The following is a 24,321-nucleotide window of genomic DNA, read 5'->3' on the forward strand; positions in this document are numbered from 1 at the left end:
GTTGCACCCTTCCAATTGTACAGGGTCTACTGGACTAACCTGGTGTTAGGGCACATTCACATCAGCCTTTTTGATTTGAATCAGTGGTATGGATAACACAACCATACTTAAATGTGTAGGATAATGGACAGCTCTGCACGGGAAAGATAGCTGACTATCTGACTGAAAAATGTGGAAGAATCTGGTAAAAGTTCTTAAAGAAATCTGGTAAACCGTCTCGCTAGGATCTGACGCAGCTCCATTTATTGTTTGCCTCTGGTGGAGATTGAAACAAGTTTTTAAAAGGTCTGATTTGTTTCAGAAGTGCAGCATGAACATGATCTTGGTCCGGGACAATGTCCCAATCAGACTGAGTCTAGTGGACTATTCTGATGTGAATGCACCTTTAGTCTACTAAAGCTTTACTTAAACTCTTATCTAAGGCTCAAAACGCCAAGCTATCTATGCTCTATGTACACCCCATGACTACCTCTTCTCTGTTACAAGTCAAACTCAAGATGAAGACAAGACAGATTACAAAACAGATGGAGTGATAGTAGATCAGATAGGAAGAGACAGGACTGGGAGCCTCGACAGTAATCTAAATGTCCTCTCCTATGATTGTCATTGGCATTCTTATAGACTGCCATGTATCAGCACAATATGCCAAATAATACCACTCACTGTTCAGTCTGCAGTAAAGGGTAGACCTGTTTTCATAATGCTAAGGGGTGATGGGCTTTAAAAAAAAAAAAACAGAGATGCTTCCAGCAAGTCTAAGTCCTGTCTACAAACAATCCATCAAGATCACTAAATGTCTCCAATGGCAAATTCAATCAAACAGACTGTTCTTAACAGCCATGACAAAGCAGAGACACTGAGGAAAACAAAGATGTTTTTTTTAAAGAAAATGAAGGAGGAAAGAATTGATTCCTGCAAAGTCAATTCAACCCAGAAGAATAAAATCAAGCTCTGTGCCTCCTGGTTTTAGTTTTTTCTTCTTATGTCAAAAGCAACTTGGGCTAACATCACAAGCTGTCACATCAGGGCCAACCCTTACATGTTACAAAAAAGGGACATTCTGCAGTTGGATTAGGCAGAAAAGCTAAAACTATCTATCCATTCATCTATTTATAAACATTAAAGCTAATTCCTTTTAACGTCATCATTATTTTTAACCTGTGATTAATGCAAGTACTGTCTGTGTAGTTGCAGAGTGTGATGAAGAAATAATGCTGTGGTTCTAAACAAGAGATTTAACAAAAATTTATTTTTACTTAAGACGGTTTTGCTTTAAAGCATTGCAAGATGGTTCTCTGGTTGAGACTAAGGTCATTTTTATCTACTGTTGATGTGAACTAACTTACCGCCGTGGAACATCACATATCAAAAGCCACCTGCTAGCACATAGCTGATTCAGAGATAGATAATTTGTTGTCATTTGATAATTAACAGATGAAGATCAGATGTAGGATGCAAGAATTCCTTGCATATGGGCCAGCTAAAAGCAAAGCAATGATGTGCAGCTGATCACAAACCAGTGCTGTAACAGTCTTTCATCATGTCTGAGTGGACACACACACACACACACACACACACACACACACACACACACACACACACTCACCCAAACACAAGCTCTTTCAAGATGCTTTCAACCATCAACATTATAGAAGGCAGATAAGTGTGCTTTTTTTTTCTTTTTTACAACAACCATCGGGGGAGGTGAGAGGCCTTGTAGTCAACATGCTGAAAGACTACTCTTTGATCAAAGACTCCGAAAAACATGACCTATGATGGTTTGTCTGAGAAGATAGCAGAGTGGGGAAACAAGAGCAGGTAAAAGGAGACGGAGTTGAAGCAAACATACAGTAAAGAGCTACAAAGGTTGAGAAACTGATTGGGTGGGTGCAAGCACATATTTGCCATTTGCCACACAGACAACTTACTCTACAGATGTATAGCTAGGACTGATATGTTTGATTATTGATAGTATTATCATTTTATCTTGACTATTGTTTTGGAGCTATTGTGTTCTATACAGCACATTGCAGGGTACATATGAGTCAAAAAATAATGTAATGTAATATGCAAATTAAAGATTATAAAAAGCATAGCAGGGTGACATAAGAGCCATAAGTTCAAAGAATATCATTCAAATTGATATAATAAAGGTCTGTAAATTAAACATTCAACTAGAGACTTCAAGTTAGATTCTTAAGGTCCTGTGTGGCTAAATCAGAGTTGAAGAATTGCAGTCATTTGACTTGTACTATGTCAGTTTGACCTAAGCCTCAACAAATCCACCTTTCTAAGCTCTATTCTTCAGTACTTATTAGGTTTTAGGGGCAAAAGCATGTGAAGGCAGGACCAGAGCGCTGCTGATGCGAAAGTGTTGTTTCCAGCTGGACTGTTTGCTCCTGTGGTCTTCAATCGGAAGTGTCAACGAAGTGCAAGTCTGTGTCCATCTGTAATGCCACAGGTGCAGGGTGGATGGGGAGATTACTGCAATTCTGTAAAATGACTGCTGAGTGCTCTGTGTGTGTGTGTGTATACTTATTTTATTAGATGAGAAAAAGACAGAATCATGAAGTAAGGGGCAAAAAATGAAAATTAAATAAATGTAGTATGGTTCTGAACAAAGGGTAAAGACACAGAATACAAAGATGATTGCATTAGAATATGAATCTAGGGCCTTGGGTACTCTTGGCACTTAAAGAGCCCCTAAAGTCAAGTGTCAACTATTATGTGCCATCAGTGGCGACACAGGGTCACAGAGCAGGACAGATGAGGTCAGCAATGGTACTCAACCCTGCTCTCAACATGCACCATTTAATAGTACAAAAAGGAATAACTGTCAAAGTGCAGAATACAAGTTTTGCAATGACAGGGACATCTATCCACCCGTGTTGCATATGCTATGCTTGTACAACAAGAAACACTGTCTATGATATTCAATTAGATGAGGGGAGTCAATATTTGCATAGACACATTCAGCTAATGATGTGATATTTTACATAATGTGTGACATGTGCATTAACGGTGGGAACATTCACAGATGTACCTCATTCCCCCCGATTAACTTTCAAACAGGTACAAATAAAACATACAGGCAACATGCTGAATGTATAAAATGCTTCAGTTGTTTGCTGCTAAACCAGCTCTGTAATTACCTTAAGGATGTTTTAATTGTCGCATGTTTTACTCTTAATATTAGTCAACGCTTTAGCAGCTCTCCAAGTGAGATTGATTGGATAAATCAGTCGGAATTATGGGGAAACAGGAGGCCTGCCAATCAGCAATGTATTTATGTGTGTGTTTTTTTCAGTGTGTGTGTGTTGCTGTGGGTGTGCCAGCACATGAGCACATGTACATGTTTGCCGGGATGTGTGCGTATCGATGTGTGTGTGTGAGAAAAGCCTGTATATAGGGCTGACAGCTGGGCTTGTTCAAAAGGCTTACTGAGCATTCTGCCTGTTTGGGAAGCAACAAGCACACAGTCTATCTGAACAGGGATCTAAAACCTCTGTCAACAGCGTAGTACAACTGGTGTAAACAGCCAGTGAATCAACATGCGATCATTCACATACCAATGGAGTAAAGGCTGATCCATTTTACATTTATGTGCTGCAAGATCACAGATAAGACAGATGAAAAAAAGACAACTCTACAGGTCACAACTCAAAAAGTGAGTAATAAGTTAAAAAATAAAATAAAATAGTGCTATGAATTTTAATGGTGGATGAGTGAGATGTGTTTGCATGTGCTGGTCTGTGCAAATAGACTTTGTATGTATGGACGTACTATATTTCCTTTTGGAATGTGTTTGTGTATCGGATTCCAATCTGTGTACACAAGCATGACACCATACCGTGTGTGTGTAGACATGTGTGTCAGTCCATCAGCATGTCGGCGTCACAGCCCCTCACTAAGTCCCAGATTAACAGTGACAGGCAGAGATCCCTCTAATTATCTCTTCCTGGACCACATGCAAATGGCAGAGCCAAGTGGAAAGCAGCGATTGGCTGGGGCTGGTTGGGCGCCACCGATGGGCTAATGAGCCTGGCGACAGGATACAACCTCATGATGTCCCATCAAAGCAAAGCCTTTAAGTTTCACACAGGAAAAGAGACCCAAACCCACTATGTTTTACGCATTTAATGTGTGACTTCCTGAAGTGACTTCACCTGGATGAGTATAGAGAGCTTCAATATGTTTCAACAAATAATAGATCTGACTCATAACTATTGAAGTCTAATTTAAAAACATTCTGCAATCATGGAGCTCTCTCTCTTATTCCAATTCTTTATTTATGTCTCAAGGAACTTAAAGGGAATTCACATAAAAAAAAAATCAGAACTGTGTATTTCATATCTATGATCAGTGGGATATTTAAATGTAACCATCAAGCAAACAAACAAATAAACAAACAAACAGATTTTGTTAGCTAAAAATGAAACTCCAGAAGGCTTGAATACATGTTGCTACATGGAATAGTGAAAAAGAAGGAAAAAAAAACATACAATAATGAACTGGAACAGACGTTGCAAACTGGCTCCTGACAATGGGCTGCCGCAGTCAGCTAAAAATCATCTCAGCAAATCAGCAGGAAACATGGCAACACTGTCAAACACTACCACTTCTTGAACAGAATCCCACTCTATCTAAAATGGTTGACAAAACTTGTTCCAGGGGCAAAATATGGCACTATTTTGCTGACAGAGCTAATAAACATTAAATACTATGCAGACTTCTACAACTTGAAAGAAAAAAGTTGTTCCCAAGTGGCCGAGTCAGGTGTAGTGACGCAAGAGAAGAACAGCAAATGTAAGACTGTTAAATCAGAGATATAGTTATTGAATATTGACTCATTTTATATTTATACAAACCTATGTTATATAGCTGCTTGCAAGGATCATGCGATCTTGCATGATAATTTAGTGCTGCGATGCTCTTTCACTCGTGGCATCCTTAAAACTCTGGCATCATAACAGGAGAAATTTCCTTCCTTCAACACAATTATCCGCAGAAAAGACAAAAGCATAGCTTCCCATTGTTGTGTGGAAAACTGTCTTTATTTGCAGCATCAAATACCCCAGTGTATTTGAGGAGCCATGGGACTTGCCATTTTTAATCAGGAACGGGTGGCTTTGTCTTATCCCTGCTCCATCCAGCACTTCTATCCACCCTTGGAGGGTTTTGCAGTAGATTATGTAGCATTTTCATTTAGCTGTGGTGCTAGAATCACTCCAACTATTTATCCACCCAAGGTTTCAATTTGGAACATTGACAGAGCTTGCTATTTATATTTTGAAATGATGTGAAATTATAATTTTTAGGAAAGAAATTTAAGAGGTCAGGAGGAGTAAGTTAACAATACATCAGGGATAAGCACATAATTCTGCAGAGAAGCTTGCCTTGTGGCATCAGTACTGAAAATTAGAATCATGATTTATGCATTACTTCCAATAATTAAACCTAACAAAAAACATGCGCCTTTACAATACCAAACAAGAATTTTTGCCCCATTTTCAACATTCATATGATGAATGCATTATAAGTTCTGCAGCGTACTGTGGAAACTGTGTAGGACGGGTCAGAGAAAAGGTGTTCAGCTGTGCTGTAACCACATAAAACAGAGCTATGTGCAGTAATGACTGATGTCTCATGCCCCTACAATGGTTTGCCCATGACCACTCTCTGAGAAGATGGATTTTCCTCGACCCTTGAGATCATTTTTAGAGGGCTGAAACAAATACTTCAGATGTATCACGCTAAGGCTTCATGCTGGAGGTGAGAGGAGGTAAGGGGAGAGTGAGAGATAAATACAACAGAGGGGAAAGAGAATGGGTGGGGAGGAAAGTGCAGCCTGCCTGCCTGGCTGACAGTTGACTCTGTTGGATGTGACTTTCACAGTCTGCTGGCGGTTTGTGTGGAAGCCATCACATCTGTGACTGGCCGTTTGATTAATGAGCCTCTCAGCTTGTCTGTGCAGTTTGAGGAGGGGCCACGGCCTTATCCCAGGCATCACTGATTTATTCGCCTTTGGAGCAAACCTCGCGTGAGTATAACACGCACTAAAATGTAATGGTGAACACTCACATCCACACAGGCAGACACATGTACCCCCTCCATGGTAATCTTACAGTATACAAGTTGGTCCAGCGCAGAAGCACATACGCACAGACAGGGATGGAAACAGACTGACGCACACAAGTTCGTCCCTCTCCTCCGCCAACTGCTTACGGCTAATGAAAACCTCAATGTGTCAGTGCTGTCCAGAGGTAGCGAAGACAAAACACGGCATGTATAACCAAGCAGACAAAAGATGTATTCTGTCTTCACCAACACAAACTCCCGTCCCTAGCTGTCAGTCAGTGGAAGGGACACACAAGGAGAACGACGAGAGAAGAAAGAAGCCCTTCCTCAATGACACATCACACTCTCCTGATTTTCAAAAGTGACAAGTCTTTTGAATTCCTGGGCTTGCAAGATAGAGAGCCTGATGATGGCATGAGAGTATCTCTTCTTGTTTTTCTGGCAGTGGCAGCCATGAAATGTCACTCTTGCTAACCTTGAAGCTCTTTTCTCCTGGTTTAATGCCTTCAAGACTAGGGCAACCAACTGCTCAAAACTGTGTGGTAACATTTCCTTTTAAGTCAGATAAATGATTAAAGAAATACTCTTTTCTACATAAAATGTGCATTAGCGTGTGTATACACATGTACTTACACACCTGCAAAATGCTCCACCAACCATAAGCACACACACTCGCTTATTCCCCGAAGTGTAAAGTAAGACCATTAATTCAGACACACACCGATCCAGCTTTTCCCCAGGTTGATCAGCGTCCGTGGAGGAAGACGAACATTCTGACATATTTGTTTTTATTTTATTCCCAAAGAAAAAAGCCCACCATATGGCAGCACCCAAGAACAGATGGCGATTGCCCAGTTCCTGAAAGCACAAGCGTCTATTGCTGCAATTTAAGGAGCTGCTCAAGCAAGAGAATGCCACAGACTGGCGTTTTTCTACAAACTGCTATTGTTATGAACCTGAGGGGTAACAAAAACAACGAGAAAGTGCAGAAGAAAAGCTTCAGTGCTTGGAATTTTATATTGAAGCTTACAATATCAAGCTATAAAATCTGGGTGCAAAGTGAAACTCTAGATCTGAAAGTATCTCAAACTGAGTTTATGGTTACTAAGAAAATTAGCTCTAAAAATACCTGAAACCACAACTTCATATTAATGGCAGGTCAGTGTGAGAAGTCCTCCGATGTCTTATACTAGTTTTAAGAAAGATACTTGGAGCAGTTGGACTAGCAGATCTAAGCATGGATGTCCTTGGATGATATGAGGTCCATATGATGGAGTGGAAGAGTGCCCTCTGACACATGAAGCTTCATCCCTCATAGCTGGCTACCCCTTATCAACCAGGTCAGAGGACCTTCTCTGACATACAGGGACAGGGAAATGGTTTCAAAAAGTCACCTTGGCACATGACAGTTAAAATGTGACTTTTGTCTGCAGCAACACAGCATACCCTTTCTAAGACTTGTTTTGTTTTTCGTTGGAAAAAAGAAAAATGATACAAAAGACTTTGGCACATAAAGGCCTCACAACACAATCAGAAGAAAGAAGAAAGAGAAGGGTCAAAACTGTTGCCATTAATTTCAACCGATGCAGACACGAAGTTGCTTTTGAGTGTTTTTTTTTTTCCAAACGTGTGCTGAGACAGAATAAAGCAAAGACGATTTCAAAGACTAAGCAAGGACAATAAGGTTGAGTCTGCAGATCTCAAACCAACTTAATGCCTTTGTAGCAAAGAAGGCTCATAACTTTTAGTCACTGAGGGAAGCGAGGACACATTTCAGTCATTAAAACATAACAGTTATTATCATAAATGTGTACAGTTTGTTTAAAGTTGAGTGTCAAGTACACATTTAAGCTGAATATGCAATGAGACTCATTTAGGCAGTTTGGAGAAGAAACTTTTCTTTGAAACTGTGTAATATTTGTGATAAACAAAAAGCATGAATAAAAGTCACACTGGTGACTTGGTGATATATATGAGAGATGTGGTTTAGTCTTGTTGAGTACCCCTCATGAACCTTGCTTGCTGAACACTGTATTATGTGGTAAGTCTCTTCTTTCTCCAAATCAAACGTTATTTAGGCTTGTTGATATAATTTAAGCATAGGCGATAGAAGTCTTGCAAAAGGTAATATTAGGGTAAGAAGCACAAAATCTAATATGTTAATTAAAATGTATAAAATAATACATGTGCAAAGAATAAAAAATACATAAAAGAGATTCTAACTAGGCTTATATTCTATTACAGATTGCTAACATAGATAAAACCTTCGTGATCCATCATCTAGCTGCAATCTGTTCTTCAGACTTGTCATATATCAAAGCAGGCTAAATGCAAGCAGGACAGTTAGCCTTCTTGACATTCAATTAATGTTAGCCTGCCATTAATCCAACTAACCGTTCCACATATCGCTGCATCTTTTGAACCAATCAGAAAGTATCCAACAGAGGCAGCCCACAACTTAGTCAGAAAATGTTGGCTAAAAAGTTAGCTTACACGCAGGCAATCTATCTACCCATTCAAACAGCAAGACTGCCACGAAGTCAGGTCAGCCAGTCAGCCACTCAACCCTGGGGGTCCTCCAGTATTAATCAGTCTGGTTTCTGCTGAAAAGCTCAATCTGCAGATGATGGATGAGCCATCATACTAGGGGGAACTGAAGTGACAGGTGACATAGAAGGACACACACACCTGTATAAATCCACTCTCCCTCCTGTCTGGCCCCGATGTTACATCGTCAAGGTAAGAGGGTGAAAGTGTATGTATATGCATGGGGATGTGTGAGTGTGTTTGTGTGCGCAGGCACAAGTGTCTCAGCATGTGTCCTGCTCTGCTAATGAAGTCATCTGAACAGTGATTTAACAGCCCTGGTTTAAAAGCCTACCGCCCTTAACTCATAGCCTTGCTCCATTAGAATGTGATATAAACCCTGGGCACAATAACTGTCCTGCCACTATAACAATATATTGGAGGCCAGTGGGCCGCCCTGCTAACTCACAAAGTCCAGAGAGCAGAGGAAAAACATTACTAGCTGTGTACACAGGGAAGGGAAGTCATTCAAGGAGACTAAAACTTATAAGATAGAAAATGTGGATGTGGCTCTTGCAAGGTCAGAATGATAGGCGTAAGATATACGCTGCGGTTTGTTCAGCAACTGGAGTTGTTATAAGAGTAATTGTTGAGGAGCATGTGTGAAAACAGCCGAGGGGCACTTCAGCCTGTGGTTATGCATAGAGCCTTCCCCTTATCTGCTCTAACAAATGGATCAGTGGATCAGACATCAGTGTGCTTATCCCGTGAACGGCCTTCTATAGCTTGAGAGATATTTCTGAGTCACAGATGGATCTGAGAAAAAGTTTGACAGCTTACATGTCATCAGCCGTGAAACTAACTTCCTGCTATGTGCGAGTGACTCAGGCAGAACCAAAGCCATTCTCCAAATCCTCCATGAAATCTGCTCCTCTGGCCCAACAAAGAGAGGCTAATGAGGGAAATGGCAGAATCTAAGACACTTTGATACTGTGAGATTAGGGTGAATTATATAACCTCTCTCCCCCATCCTCTTCATATGTTTTGGGGGCATTGACTCCTCTTTTTCTTCATGTTACCCACAGTCTCAAACAACGATTTTAATCTCTCTCCATCTCCCAATATCTCACTTAAAATCCACCTTGTTCAGTTTCTATTCATGAATTCCCAAAACCCTAATTTGGCTCCGTCGAGCAATGACAGTATCTGTTTTACCATGTCACAAAGCAGCACATAAGAGGAGAAAGCATGGAATATGTATGTGTGGGAAGAGTGGATAGAGGCACAAAGGCAAAAATGCTCGTCACAGAGCAGCGCGGAGCTGCGCACTTCACCCTTATTAGGCCTGTGTCCTTGGCAGATGCAGAGCTTGCCCTTTGTTAGAAAGGTGTGTGTGTGTGTTACAATGGCAGTGATTTAGAATGGATTGGGCGTAGGCGTGGAGACAAGGTGCAGTAGCCCCATAGCTCCCTGATAGCTGGCAGCGTGACAGCTGTGAATGGAGAACAGGGAACAGCCTGAAGTATTGCAATCTAATATGTGTCACATACATGCATAAATATTTATGCCTGTTGCAGAGTAGTGCAGGAGGGGAGGGAGAAACAGGAAGATGGCACAGGAGAGGTGGTCTTGGTCATCAGGTGACGCAAGGATCTGAGCCAGCCGATCTTTATCAGTCAATGAATAATGTGGCCTAAAAGTAGCCTATGATCAGACATAAGTGTTACCCAGGATTATATCTTTGCAGTGAACCATCTAAAACTAAATTCTTCTGTGCAAATATTATATTTAATTCTTAAACACTCAATCAAAAGCAGTTATTGTGCTCAGTTTCTTTTAGCTTCTTTATGTCAACAAAGACAACTGGGGGTTTGAAGCAGAAAAACAAGTATAAATGTGAGGTTTGCTTAAAGTATGATGTAACCAAAAGTTTTCAGTCGTAAAAAAACATGTTTTAAATCAACAAAATAACTTTTAGTAAAAAGTAAATGTGACAATTTTGCCTTAATTTAGCAGTATTTATGCATTTAAGAAAAGAATGTGCCATAAAACATGAACAGATTACTATATTTGTATTAATTCTTTCCATTGCATCATCAAAATCACAGAGGATCACATGATTTCGAAGCAGTAATGTAGAAAATGTGAACTATTTCATTTTGATCAGTAACAAACAGACACACACTTGTTTAACAAGTAAAGTGTTCTACCTGTTGGCCAGAAGACTTTTGAAGGTGATCGGACTTATGCCCTCGTAAGCTGGCAGCAGCCTTGGCCAGTCCCATGCCCAGTCAACCACTGCAGTCTGTTGATGTATGAGGAAAGCGTGTTGTTAGTTATTAATCAGGGTTAATACCATCAGTGCATTACCGCTCCAGCTGGGACCCACTAACAAAGGAGAGAGGTGGGAGGGGGGGTCTCCAGCACAGGCCACCGACATCAGGCGATCAATCATGTCCGCACAAGAAGGTTTTTATTCCAATAAGACAGCAATTAATTTATAAATCCATTTGGGGGGATGTAGCCATCATTTATAGAAAGATAAATCAATTTTTGGAGCGAGTCGTTACTCTTCTTGCTATGCCCTTTTTTCTTTCCATCTCCAATGGAACTATGCCAACCCCCCCATTCTCCAGGTCTTTCTCCCGCTCTCTCTGTTTCTGAAACACACCAGCACACATGGACAAACACACTTGGCACTATCACCATATTGGGAAGGCAAATAAAAATCAGATTGCTTTGATTGCAAAAATGTCACTCTAAACTCCGGGCTCAGTTTTATTGACAAAAAGAGGAGAACTCTGCATGTACCACCCATCCCTCCATCCCTTCAGATCCCCTCTTTTTCTTCCTCCCAGTTGATTGATGGGTCTGACTTTTTTCCTCCTCCCTTCATTTTATTTGACAAACAACACAGGCACCTGAAGCAGAGAAGGCATTTTAATCATTCTCTTAATAGGGTGTTTCTATGCAAAGCTATGCAGCCTCCTGTGATAAGCTGAAAATAGGCCAAGTCTTGGGATTAAAATGCGTCTGTTCTTGAAAAAAACAATAGCAACAAGCACATTGTAAGGGATCACATACATTTAAATATATCTAATCCCTTTTTAAATAGCTACAAGCCTATGCAAAGAGAAAAAAAAAACATGCATCTGTTTATTGTATTATGTGACCAGCATTTTCCTTTAATACAAAAAAGCGAAGGTTAACTGAAGTTACCTGTAGCTTGACTTTATGGGAAGAAAAATCTAACAATTAACTGAACATCACGGTGCCACTCCTGGGGATAAGTTTGCGATAAGAGAATATGTGGTTCAAAGCCTGAAAGAAGTGCACTTTAAGACTGCACTCTCCTTTAACATTACTCATTTCTTTATGAAATAGAAAAACTTCTCTTATCTTTTCACCTTTTCAGCATTCTTTTCTTCCTGCCAGCCAAGCCCCTGCTTGGAAAAGGCAGCAACCTCTGGGAAAAACGAAAGCCAAGCCCCAGAAAGACCTGACAACTTCAGAGACTGCTGCAGTATCCAGTTCACTAGAGACTCAGAGCAGCTCCTAACCTTCAACATTAAGCAGGTGGCCTTGGTTAAAGTTAAAATGACACCACACTAGATATGATGAGTACACCCATAAAGTCTGAAAAGTATAAGCTCGCTGGAACAAAAACCTGAATAGCTTTATGATATTAGAAGATAATTCACCGAGCTGGAATATGTAATAAACACAAAAAGTAGTTTGATAACTGAATAAACTATAATGTGTACTTTCGAAGGCTCAACAAACCTGATCCAGCTTCTTTTTGCCAATGTGGTCAAACTGAAGAAGAGGGTTGAAGCAGGCGGTGCCAGCAGGACTCTCTGTGCCAACTTCAAAGTTCCCTAAGAGCGGGACGTCATTTGAAAAGTCTGAGCCCCCATCCAGTTTAGACATCAACAGCTCCTGCATCCAAGGTGTGAAATGAGAAGATAACACAGAGGAGATAAACACTGTGACTGATATAACTGATGATGTGCATTATGTTAGAATAAAACAGCCATGACCATGCACAACCATGAGAGGGTAGAGACCACTAAAGTCATATAGTTCTGATCCAAGTAAACTAACATGCGTCAAACTCAAAGAAAAACAGAGCATACTAAAAGGACCTTCAACATGCATCTCACTGATACTTGGAATTAATAGTAATCAATCTTTTATTACTGATCTTCGGTTTGACTGCCTTTGTCGCAGCAAAGATTTCAGTTCAGATTTCCACTGCACTTGTAAAAACCATAAGAAGTAAGATGACATAAAAGGTTGGGTAGATATATACACATATTCTGGGTGGAGGGTAACCATGCAACCCACTGATCCGCTGTAGCCCTGAGGCCCCATGAATCATAAAGCCTTCAAATCACATTTTCCCCAATTTTCCACAAATAAACGGCTTCACAAAAGTAGAAATGAATTGTAGCTGTTAGTAATAAAAACATAAAGACAAAATAAGAAGCTTTACATCCGTAACCTTTCCTACGGTTACACAGTGCAGGTATTTTGGAGGAAGTACGCCATAAAAGTAACAGCACGGCATACAGTACGTCTTAAGGTGTGTGGATGCGTACATGGGCACCCTGGTGTGAATTCACTATACACCCATCCGTCAGCTTGACATGGCCTCTGAACTTCCTCTCCCTCCACCTCACCAGCAGTCCAGTCCTGTCCCTGACCGGCATGTTATTGCCTCGACCTTGGTTCAGAAGAGATGCTGGAGACTCAAGGAGACAAACTCAGACTGTTCTTGGAAATCCCACTCACATTTTCTGAAGTTGCTTCAAATTACATCAGCAGCGCATGGCGTATTTGCGGGATGCCATGTTGTACTCTAAGAGACAGGACTGTATCAGTCACATTCACAGGAGCTCCGACTAAGCCTGAAGAAGGTCATTACTGTGGCTTTCCTGTCATTGGCCGCACTGCGGATCTTCTACTCTTCCTGATTCAGTGTTTTTAAATTCACATCAACATCCAGCAAACTGAGTAATCAAACAATTGCTCTGAAACTCCTTTTGTCTGAAACTGTTTGCCAGAGAAACATCTCTTACAATGTTGCGGAACGTTTAAGTGATTTCAGCGAAAAATAATTTTCACTTTAGTGAAAAAAAAGAAGCCGTTTGCACCCTTGAGGTCACCTGCACATGAGAAGATCAGAGCAAGCAGACTGCTCACAGGCAGCAGCCCTCTTCCCTCCGTCTCCCCCTCCTGAACAGCCTGCGGCCTCAGGCCAGCAGCCACCTAATTGCTGGGGAGAGCGAGTGCTTCCCTACCTCATTGCCTTGGATGATGTGATAGATCTGCCTCAGGTAGTTGCTGCCACCTGCTTTGTGGCAGACCTCCAGCAGCATCAGGCCTATTTTCTGCTCAGTCAGTTCAGCTGCAGCAACTCTTCTCTCTGCTCCTTGCTCAAATATACTAAGAGAGAAACGGAGAAGGAAAGAGGAGAAGATGTGACAGGGAACACAGAGGGAGGTGCGAGGAAACAGGAAGCGGCAGGGTGTGAGCTCATATCTGATTAACACCTCCAGCCTAAGGAAGTATTTTCTTGTTAGAAGACGAATTTGGACAAAAAGTTGGAATTTGATATTCAATGAAAATGATCTAAATCACAGCTTTCCAATTTCAAATTAGTACTCCGGAGGATAAATGAACTTAAAAAGTATTTCTTGGTAAGGAAAGAAAAGACATTCTGCTCAAATATCAGAAAACAACATAGTCCAAAAAAGGCTAACCCCGATGTAAACAAGTGAGAAAAACAAATAACTTATTAGAGGTTCAATAGCAAAATCATTGTCACCAATTTCATTACAATGCATGAGATACATAGAAGAATCTGACCAGACGATGCTACTGCACTAAAAATGATTGGTGTGGGTGTTTTTAAGCATGCATATATATATATATGTGTGTGTGTGTGTGTGTGTGTGTGTGTGTGTGTAATTGTATGTCAAGGTCCCCGCACATGTACAGTTTCCAACCATGGCAGACACCCGCATCATTTCCTGCCCTTCCTGTGTGGATGGGTATCACACTACCGTCCATCAAATCTTCTCCTTCACATACACTTCCTGTCATTGTTCCTTCTCGCTTCTTCTTTCCCTCTTCCCCTTTGTAATTATAAGGTGGTAGAAGCTCTGTCGCCTGTCAGCCAGCCATTGGCTGTTTGACATTGAGGGTGGCAAAAGGAAGAGGAGACCCGTCTCGTCCATGTGCATTGCCTCATTCCTTTGCCTGGCGGCCTGGCGGTACTGTTGTCGGCAATGGTGGCTGTGCATCCATGTCAGCACCTGCGCTGTATCCTTTCCTGTCCATCACTGTGCAGGTGAAGCAGATGATTGGATTCAGTCAGCGGGGTGATTAATGAGGGCCCCTCCGGATTTGGGACAGCCTATCAATCATGTCATTAGGGCCAATGTGCCCTGAAAGAGGCAGACCTCCGCCAAGGAATAACTGCATTCATCTTCATCTGTGTATGCATCCCGTCAGCCCAGCCAGGGTCACCATGATGGAGAACAATAATCTTCTCCTCTACAAATTACTTTGCAAAGACAAGGTGGGTGGCGTGGAGAGGGGGTTACATTTGGGGAAGGAAAGAGGGAAAGTGATATCAGGGAACAAGAGGAGGGCTTGTGAAAGGGGCAAGGGGGTTTCTCTTTTTCTTTTTTTCTTTTTGCCTAGAGTTCTTCTCTGCATGTGTGCGTGAGATGCCAGCAAGAGAATTGCCAGTAGTTTTTGGAGTTATTACATCCACAGCCCGCGCTCTCTCTCTTTCTGACACTGTATTCTGATTGTTTACAAGCCAGGCGTCACTTCCCTGTGAAGGTTAGTTTAATGAATAGTAATGATCCCACTGAATGCCTCCGACAGGTGATACATAATCACTCTTCTTTCACTTTTCTACTCAACCCTCCTCACCCACCCTGCGCCATCCCGTCTGTTCTCTTTTTTTCCCCCTCCTCTCATCCCCTCTTCCTGTCACTGTAACAGACAGTATTTCCTAGAACTGGCCATAATCTACTCTGTGTTTTTATTTATTCATTTTTTAAAAGTTGTTATGCTACTAAATCGCCTTTTTATGAGGATGGATGCACCCAGAGCTTGTTATGATGAAGTGAGCCACTAGAAACGCTGTTTCTGGGAACAAGCAACAAAATGCAAAGCCAAAGGTCACTGATTGGCCCAAAAATGAAAGCTGTTTTCCCATCATTCCAGCCTGCAGGCCACTCAGTCAAACGGCATAGCTACCACATCACTTACCACCGCAAATACATCTGAGATTCATTGATTTTACAGATTTAAAAAAAAAAAAAAGAGCTTGATGATACAATAAATCAGACATTCAATGCTAAATTAAAAAAGCATTTTCTTTTTTATTTTTATTCAGCATCTCCTTTCAATGTCAAGTAGCTGAATAAAGCATCAGTCAGTATGATCAGTGTGAACCTGTTTCTTCATCAGTCTTCAACCTCCATCGTTCTATAGATGAGTCACAAACTTTGGGGAACTGATTTTATAAAAAGGCATTTTTTGCAATCAAAATGCTCTCAATAACACCATAACTCACTTTTATTGAAAGCTTACATAAATACTTTCTTTAACCTGTGTGATGAATAAAAACTAGCACTGTCCCGACTGCACATAGTCATTAATATAAATTACGATCGGTAGCAATCTGACCTTGACCTCACGCTGAAATCTTTCAGGTGGCCTCTCACCTGTCTGCGCAGAGTTTGCGGGCCTTCTGCAGCTGCATATTTATCCACTTGGGTCTTTTTTCCTCCAGGGCCTGAAGCACTTTGTGCACTGTGAGTTTGGGAACGCCCTGTCAGAGACCATTAAGATAAATGAATAAATGCAAGGTACACATCAAAGCAACTATCATTATAATTAGGTCATAGAGAGCACGTAAGGGTTACACATACTACATTACATGTAGTCTTAAACTCCACAAAACAACAATTATAAATGGACACCAATATTCTTATTGTTATTGCTACTGACTAAATCCTCTACCTTTTGCTGAATGCTCATGGCTGCCTGTAGGCACTCTGCCAGCAGGGACAGGCGGTCCCTTGCCCCTCGGTCTAGAGCCAGTCCACTGATCTGTTCTAGTGTTTCTGCATCCTCCAGGCCCTGAATCAAGCAGCCCAAAAGGGCCCAGAGCACAAGACCCACAGACCGCAGCTGCCGGGAATGCTGGGAGAGGTGCTTTTCTGCCACTTGAAAAAGGAAGCGGATGGGTAGAGGCAACGATGCTACAGCCGAAGGCAGGTTGGTGAAAATAAAGGATAATGCTTGAATTGCTAAAGATATGACAGCTGTAAGAAGAAAGAAATGTTAGGTTTGGAAGCAGCTTTAAAAATTATGACATTTATTTGGAAAACGTGGCATCTAGTCTGTGCATACTTTTTGAAGCAGTATCCTTTCCTTGTGCATCAAGCACTGCATAGTTCCAGTCCTTAGGTATTTTAGCTAGGACCCTCTCTGGCACATGTTGCCTGAACAGTGCCCCTGTAGACTCTTCTGTGGCCTGCCAACCCAAAACCATGGACACCAGGTGCACTAAAATGCTGTTGGCTGACTTGGTCACTATTGCCCGTACACAGGTGACCACCACAGGTACCTTCCGCGTTGAGTCTGTTACAAATGGCAAACAATAAAGAAGATTAAAAAACTAACTAGAACAAAAACACAGCGCTAACCTGATGTGCAACACTGAGTGTTTTTAACAATGTAAGCAGGGCACAAAATGCCAGAACTAAACTGATTCACAAAGAAATACATACATAATTTTGAAATAGTAATTTAGCAAGTGAACTAAACTACAGTGAATGCCATAAGGCTTAGGTTGATGTGTTGTCATGCACACTTTTTTATGCTATGGGTAGTACAAATTGGATAAAGAAAAACATACAGAAATTGTAATAAATAAATAAATTAAAAGAAAAGAAATCATCAAGCTTGTAACACAAAAGTCTTTACCCTAAATGCAAAGCAAGTATAATCTATAGGAGCTTTCCATACTGTTGTTTGATCCTGTGCCATTAATACATTAGTTATTAACTCACAATAAATTCAGAGACATGCCAGTACCTTGACTTAAAAATAAAGAGTGATTTGTATCACGTGAGAATATTATACATAATAATATACATTTCATTCATGTAATTTTGACTTTGAAATTTAACATCAGAAATTATTCAGCTTTTGTGTAAATACAAAAGCATAAATAGTTTGATCCACATTTAGCTTAAGTATTATCTTGAAATATTTACAACAAAAGCAAGTACAGCCATTAATTTCAGATGTTTCATATGAAACCCAGATGGTCTGATGGGAGGACACCTACTGCCTTGACCAGGTGTACTGTGGCTTTCATCGCCCTGGTCTTTCATATCCTGCTAGTATTAATAACAGAGCATCTACTGCATGAAGTTGTATGGCACCCATAAACTTCCTACAGCTCCAGCTGTAAAACCAGAGGCTACAAAAGAGAGAGTTATTGTGGCGGCGCCGGAAGTGCACTAGAATCTCCAGGGACGTCTGACAAATGGGTGACCTCAGAGCCACAGAAAAAGAGGAAAGTGGAACAGAAAAATGATATGGCTTTTTGAAGGAGAAGCCCTCTGTGGCAGGTGTGCTCTGGACCTATTTTTCAAAGTCACATGATTTCTCAGACTCTATACTACCCGAACCATATTGACCAGTATATTGATTTGAATCAACCTTCTACAGTGTGATGAAACATGAGAGTAAGTGGTGTAATAGTAAACTCTCAACATAATCTATGAAAGTTAACTCAGTGAACAGTTTAAATAGAAATGGGGGCACTGGGGGTATCCTGTAACCAAAATTAAAATACAAAGATTTGGAACAGTCCAATAATTAAACTAATTACCCTGTGAGGATAAAAGATGATTGGATGACATTGAGAATTTCTCTATGGCACTCTCTCTCTCTCTTTCGTTCATTCCCTCTCTCGACCCCTCCTGTGCTCCATCTCCATCCACATACTTTTCTCCAATCACTCTAATTTATGCTACAATAATTACCACTCACCCAGGATATAAGAATTACCACTAAAAAGAGCTTTCTACTCCACAGGAGTTCTGATTAAGCTTGACAAAAAGCTTGCATCAGAGAGAGGCAAAAAGATTTTGTAAATTATTGCAGTCAATGAAACAGTCATGATTCAGTTCGTGTGCACACAATGTTAACAGTGGCCTTGAGAGCCAAGATATCCTTTGTGCAAAGTTTTACTTTTGATCTATAGAAAAATAAACATATAGAAACCTTCAGCTCAGTTTATGTTGACCTCGCTCTGAAAGAAGGTCAGATAAATAGAAAAAGATAAAAAAAACAAGCAGAAAAAAGGTAAAACAAGCAGAATATAATATATTGAATTTTTCAGCTTAACATTAACTATGAAAAGCACTGGCTTGTTAGGCTTAACAAAACTTTATGTTGCACTGTGCTGTATATAAAAAGTGGAGCGGCCCGCCATCAAACCCTAATAAAATAAGAAAAATATCTGTAGATTATAGTCTAGAAAAAGAACATTTAAGATTTTCATGTAAAATCCTACTTTCATTATGTGTATGTTTTTTTAAGATGCAACTGCTTTTATATATATATATATATATATATATATATATATATATATATATATATATGCATATATATATGCATATATATATATGTATATATATATGCATATATATATGTATATATATATGCATATATATATATGTATATATATATGCATATATATATATATATATATATATATATATATATATATATATATATATATATATATATATATATATATATATATATATATACATACACACGCACAAATACAAAAAAGTTTAAGCTTAGCTGAAGAATCAGATTACAGCTGGGTGAATTGAAGAGCTAAACTGACTGGTTTCACAACATGATCTGTTTTTGTAAAGGGACAAGTTGAAATATGGCACAGCAGGGCTTTACACATACTCAAGCAGACTTACTGGAGTAACTATTTATTGCTTTACAGTTAGTAGACTGATTTATACAGAGTCATGTTGAAGATCAGCATCAACATCTACATGTGCAGTGTCTATTTTAATGTGGTAATCTCACAAATTTTACCAAATGCAACTTGATATAAATGCATTGCTGATTTTGGCCGACTAGATTCTTTTCTCGCTAATTTAATCCCTATGTCATCCCCCATCTGCTGACGTGCAGTCAGCAGGACATGCTTACTAGTGGTAGTAAATTATCTTGTGTCAGTTTAACTCTGTTCATTTTTGCTTTGAATTTATTTCACACCTGGAAATGATCAAAATATTATGGTTCCGCAGTTTGCGCTTCTTATCTCACATCTAAGCTGTTTGACTGGTTTAAAACAAACTAATTTGGGCAATTTACACTTGACTTATTCATAAAATTCAGATTTCTTTTCTTTATCTAATCAATAATCTGGCTGGTTTATGAGATATCTTTTTCCAATAACTTTTGGTCCTGAAAATAATAAGTAAGTAATAACAGTAAGTAATAAATAAGTTTGCATTTCTGTTTATTTAAGAACTCATTTTTTAAAAGAGACTGTAAAGCTTTTAATTTGAAACTTTACAGTATTTGCAGAGTAGCATAGAGCTACAAACCAAACCTTTTTCAAAATGTATCATAGCTATATGCCATGTGGTGGTTAATGACCCCTGAACCACAACATAAAAAGCAGCTGTTTGTTTCTTTACCTGCCAGTGTGTAGAGATGTTCCCATATGTGTGCTCTTTCCAGGTATGGCTGAAAGGCCTGAGTCAAGGCCTTCGGGACATTATTCAGGCAAGAGAGCACATTGAACAAAGCAACTATGAAGTCATCTCCTGCCTTGAGGTTCTCTGAGGATATTTCAGGGCCTTTCCCCTGGCACAAATCTGAAAACACAGTCGGCTTGGTGAGAGATCGTTGCCAACAATAGAAATACATATGTGGATATTCAAAACCTTAGTGAATTTATGAAATCCTGATATTCCACACATATGCAAACAATCACATGTACAAAGAGATTAAAAGGTTTGCACATTTAAAGATATGTAGGTGATCATAAAATCTGTTCATTTTCTTAATTATAATCCTGAAAATATCAGCTCTGTGCAGTTGCATAAATAAAGAAATAAAACTGCATCCTGTGAAACAGTCTTGAATTTTTTTTAAACAAAAAAATGTCAAGGCTGCCCAGCCTAACACGTGTTAACAGAAAGGGTGAACAAAAGACAGCGTGGAATAGAGGGGTAAGAAAAACCCACATCTGCGCTAGATAGAACAAAAAAAGAAAGAAACAGAAAAAAAGAAACAGATTTCAAAGCCTCTGGCTGTGGGATCCACGATACATGGAGACAGGAAGTGAAAAAGAAGAGGTTTAGACAGGGTGTCCTTCTGGGGGTTGCTGTCTGAGAACAGGGCTGAGAATGGAGGTGCGTGTGTGTGTGTAAAACCCATATGGAAGTCTATATATGTGTTTTGTGTGCTTAATAAGTGAGTGTGTGTGTGTGTTTAGTTGACAAGGATTGCTGAGGAAAGGCCCACTGCTCCAGAGGTGGCAGACATCCAGAGGTCTGTCAGTCTGCTGTGTGGAGATGACAGCTATTTGTATAGGAGAGTGTGTGTAACACAGCTGTCAATGAGGGGGCGCTGTGCTGAGATGGAGGGCATCAAGCCTTCCTTTTGACAAATTCTGGACTATTTTTGAAAAGACAAGGCAAAATTAGCCATTTACAGTGACAGAAAAAAAAAACAGCTTAATAACATTCAGATAGTCTGACTGCTTATTTATATGAAAACTGATTCCTCTCTTATGCTCTTGTTATTTCACAATCACACATCTCACTTGTGGAAAACTAACCTGATCTAAAATCAGCCTATTAGACGACATTATGTGGATTACCCTGGCATCTTGTTCGCTGCCTGTCTGGTAATTGGTCCTTAAAGGGAGAGTGTTATGGATATCACTGCTGTGGCTGCAATGGGCCAAGGAAACAGGGATGACTAACATTAATTTCCACTTGAGGTGCCGGAGAGCATGGCAGGTTAACTAGGTGCCTTTTAATAATGATCCCATTACTGAGCAGCAGATGACTTCAGAAAAACAGATGTCAGCGCGCTGGCACATCTCTGCGGAGTTTCCGCTACTCCTGCAGCACACAATAACTCCAACATGTTGTTTTTTTTTTTTTTTTGTTTCTATTCTGATTTCTCAGTTGCTTTTCTGATTTTCCCCTTCCTCTCTGTATCCAGCCTTGATACACAGCCAGTACATACACCTGTTTATCTTCCGGACAAGCAGTCAACCAGTCACAAGAGCCCTTTATGCACAGCTCTGTAATTGGAAGCAGACCCACTGAAGATAATAAAAAAAAGACTGTGTATGCATGTGTGTAGCAGAAGTAGAGTACCTTCTAATTATGTCCCTGCAAAAACTTATGCTAGATGAGGAGGGCATACAATTTAAAATCATATTTAAAAAAAATGCAAAGGTTATTTAGTTGGCTGGGTACCTGGAAAACTAGTGAGTTAGAGACACAGCGCATTAAAAAAAACAAAAGAAAAAGTTTTTAAATCTAAAGTTTTAACAACAGCTAATTTTAGAATAAAGTAAAATAAGCTGAATCAGGTGTGACATCAAGTGAAAGAGTTTAACAGTTATCTGTTGGTAAGTTGAGTGCAAAATTTTTATCAACAAAGAACAGAGACACCACACACATACGGAGAAGTGCAGTGGCAGTGAAGGCATTCAGTCAAGCTGTTCCCTCTGTCTGTCTGCATCCTGGTTAATTACCCTGTCACCGCGATAACACGCGAGAGTCAGCGCTTCTTATGCTGATTTACAGCACTGTGCAGTGAGAAGCATCACCGAACCTCTGAGTCAGACTCACACCAAGCAAGAGAACAAGACAGCGAGAGTTGTTATTAATGAGGTCGCTATAATGTGAATTAATGTGCAAGTGCACAACAGTCTTTAAAGGTTAGACTGTTGCCGTGTGGAGAAGAAAGAAAGGAATAGAAAATCTTTAAAGGTCAGAGCATGTGCTCTGCCCGGGCCTGTTGAGTGTTTATTACTATGCTCTATTGATTTAGTGATGATGATGACCAAGGTGAAAATGATGATAGCAAAGATGCTGATGATAACTTCATGAAATGAATAGAGCTAATCAAAGTCTATGTAACTTGTTCAGGAACCTTGAGCACCATTAATTAAGACACAGATGCCCCATATAATTGGCACAATTTTGGTATCGACCAATACTGGCTTAAAAATTAAATGTTTATCGGCAATTTGAGCGATGGTTAATACAACAAATCAACAAAATAAAAATAAAAAAATCAAATTGTTGACAATAAATTTAAGATGTTATGCATAATGCAAGTTGAAATATTTTTTTCTCTTTTGCTCACGTAATATTAAATATTACATTATTTTCAGTGTGTATGGAGGAGAGATTGGTATCATTTCAGTTATTGGCCAAATGAGTTGTAAATATCAGCAAATTTAGATACTGGCCAGAAATCCAATATTGTGCATCTCCTGCAAAAATAATCTCTCATATATTTCTACTACAAGATCAAAGACATACAAAAATACAAAAAAGGGGGGGGAAAAAGAAAAAAGAAACTCAAAGTGATTTAAATGATCCTCTGAAAGATGTCCATATTTCATATCTTTGTGAGAACAATTGCGACCCACACCTACAAAGACAGCAGTCTATCCAAACTAAAATAAAAGACTCACAAGAATTTTCCAGGAGCATTCTGGGCAGGTGACAGTCTCCTTGTAGAAGCGTTCGCAGCAGCAACTTGGGACTGCATCCTGGGTCAGAGGTCAGTAGCCTCAGCTGACATGCCAAGGCTGGCTGGCCCATAAGGCCGTCGCTAAGAGAGACGATGAAAAAAAAAAAGAAAGAAAACAATGTTGACAGTTCTGCAGTGTCAGGTGAGTATACAAATACAAGACCATTTAGCAAGAGACAACAAAGACGGAAAAAAGATTCAAAAGTCAAAGACATAGACAGAAGTCTTGGATGACAGTCTGTGAGGGAGCAGCAGGGGAATAGCTGCAAATGATAACTTCCTTCAGTGTCACTCACTTCAGTTATAAGCTTAGGCTCAAAAATGCCCTCACTCTCACTCACTTCTAGTGTGCACCAGGAAGGAATTAGCTCTAATCTTGGCCAGCTAAAAGCAAATTAACATTTGGGAGACAGCCAAATACATAAATATACAGCAATACCCCCCTCCTACATCTTTTGTATAACCAAGAGGCTGCAGCCAGCTGTGGGTAATGAGCCGTGTCTTTGGTGTGTGTGTCAATGTATGAGTGTGTGTGTGTGCACGTGTGTGTGTGCTCCTCAGAGCCTTTTCTTGTGCTTTTGCATGTGTGCGAGTAAGAGTGCATGCTGACATATGTGCTTGCACGTTACATTATACATCTCAATAAAATCTAATGGAATGAGTGGACGGGGTTTGTCATAAGACCAAGGCTGCACTGGGGGTGTGTGTGTGTGCACAGAAATTAACCATTTGATTTGAGCCAAAAAGCTAGCGCAAGGTATACCCTGCTGCTTGACTGAGGAAAACTGTGTCTCTGTCTGACAGCACAATTTATGATGTCACTGGGATGGCAAATCCAGAAGAAATCAT

The 24,321-nt window shown here is 40.0% G+C and overlaps 1 protein-coding gene across 1 annotated transcript in view; it reads right to left on the minus strand.

Annotated features, from left to right (window-relative positions):
• The window catches only part of kiaa0825 (KIAA0825 ortholog), a gene marked incomplete at both ends in the record, with an annotated part of 116,876 nt that overhangs the window by 62,467 nt on the left and 30,088 nt on the right, over positions 1 to 24,321 (minus strand). Inside the window, 8 exons of the mRNA XM_079250956.1 lie at positions 10,815 to 10,909; positions 12,388 to 12,543; positions 13,908 to 14,052; positions 16,353 to 16,459; positions 16,651 to 16,955; positions 17,044 to 17,274; positions 20,382 to 20,561; positions 23,414 to 23,553. Coding sequence (XP_079107082.1) covers positions 10,815 to 10,909; positions 12,388 to 12,543; positions 13,908 to 14,052; positions 16,353 to 16,459; positions 16,651 to 16,955; positions 17,044 to 17,274; positions 20,382 to 20,561; positions 23,414 to 23,553 — 1,359 coding nt within the window. The remainder of the gene's footprint in view (positions 1 to 10,814; positions 10,910 to 12,387; positions 12,544 to 13,907; positions 14,053 to 16,352; positions 16,460 to 16,650; positions 16,956 to 17,043; positions 17,275 to 20,381; positions 20,562 to 23,413; positions 23,554 to 24,321) is intronic.

This window comes from Telmatherina bonti (assembly GCF_933228915.1).
Source record: "Telmatherina bonti genome assembly, chromosome: 13".
In the NCBI taxonomy this organism is placed as follows: Eukaryota; Metazoa; Chordata; class Actinopteri; order Atheriniformes; family Telmatherinidae; genus Telmatherina; species Telmatherina bonti.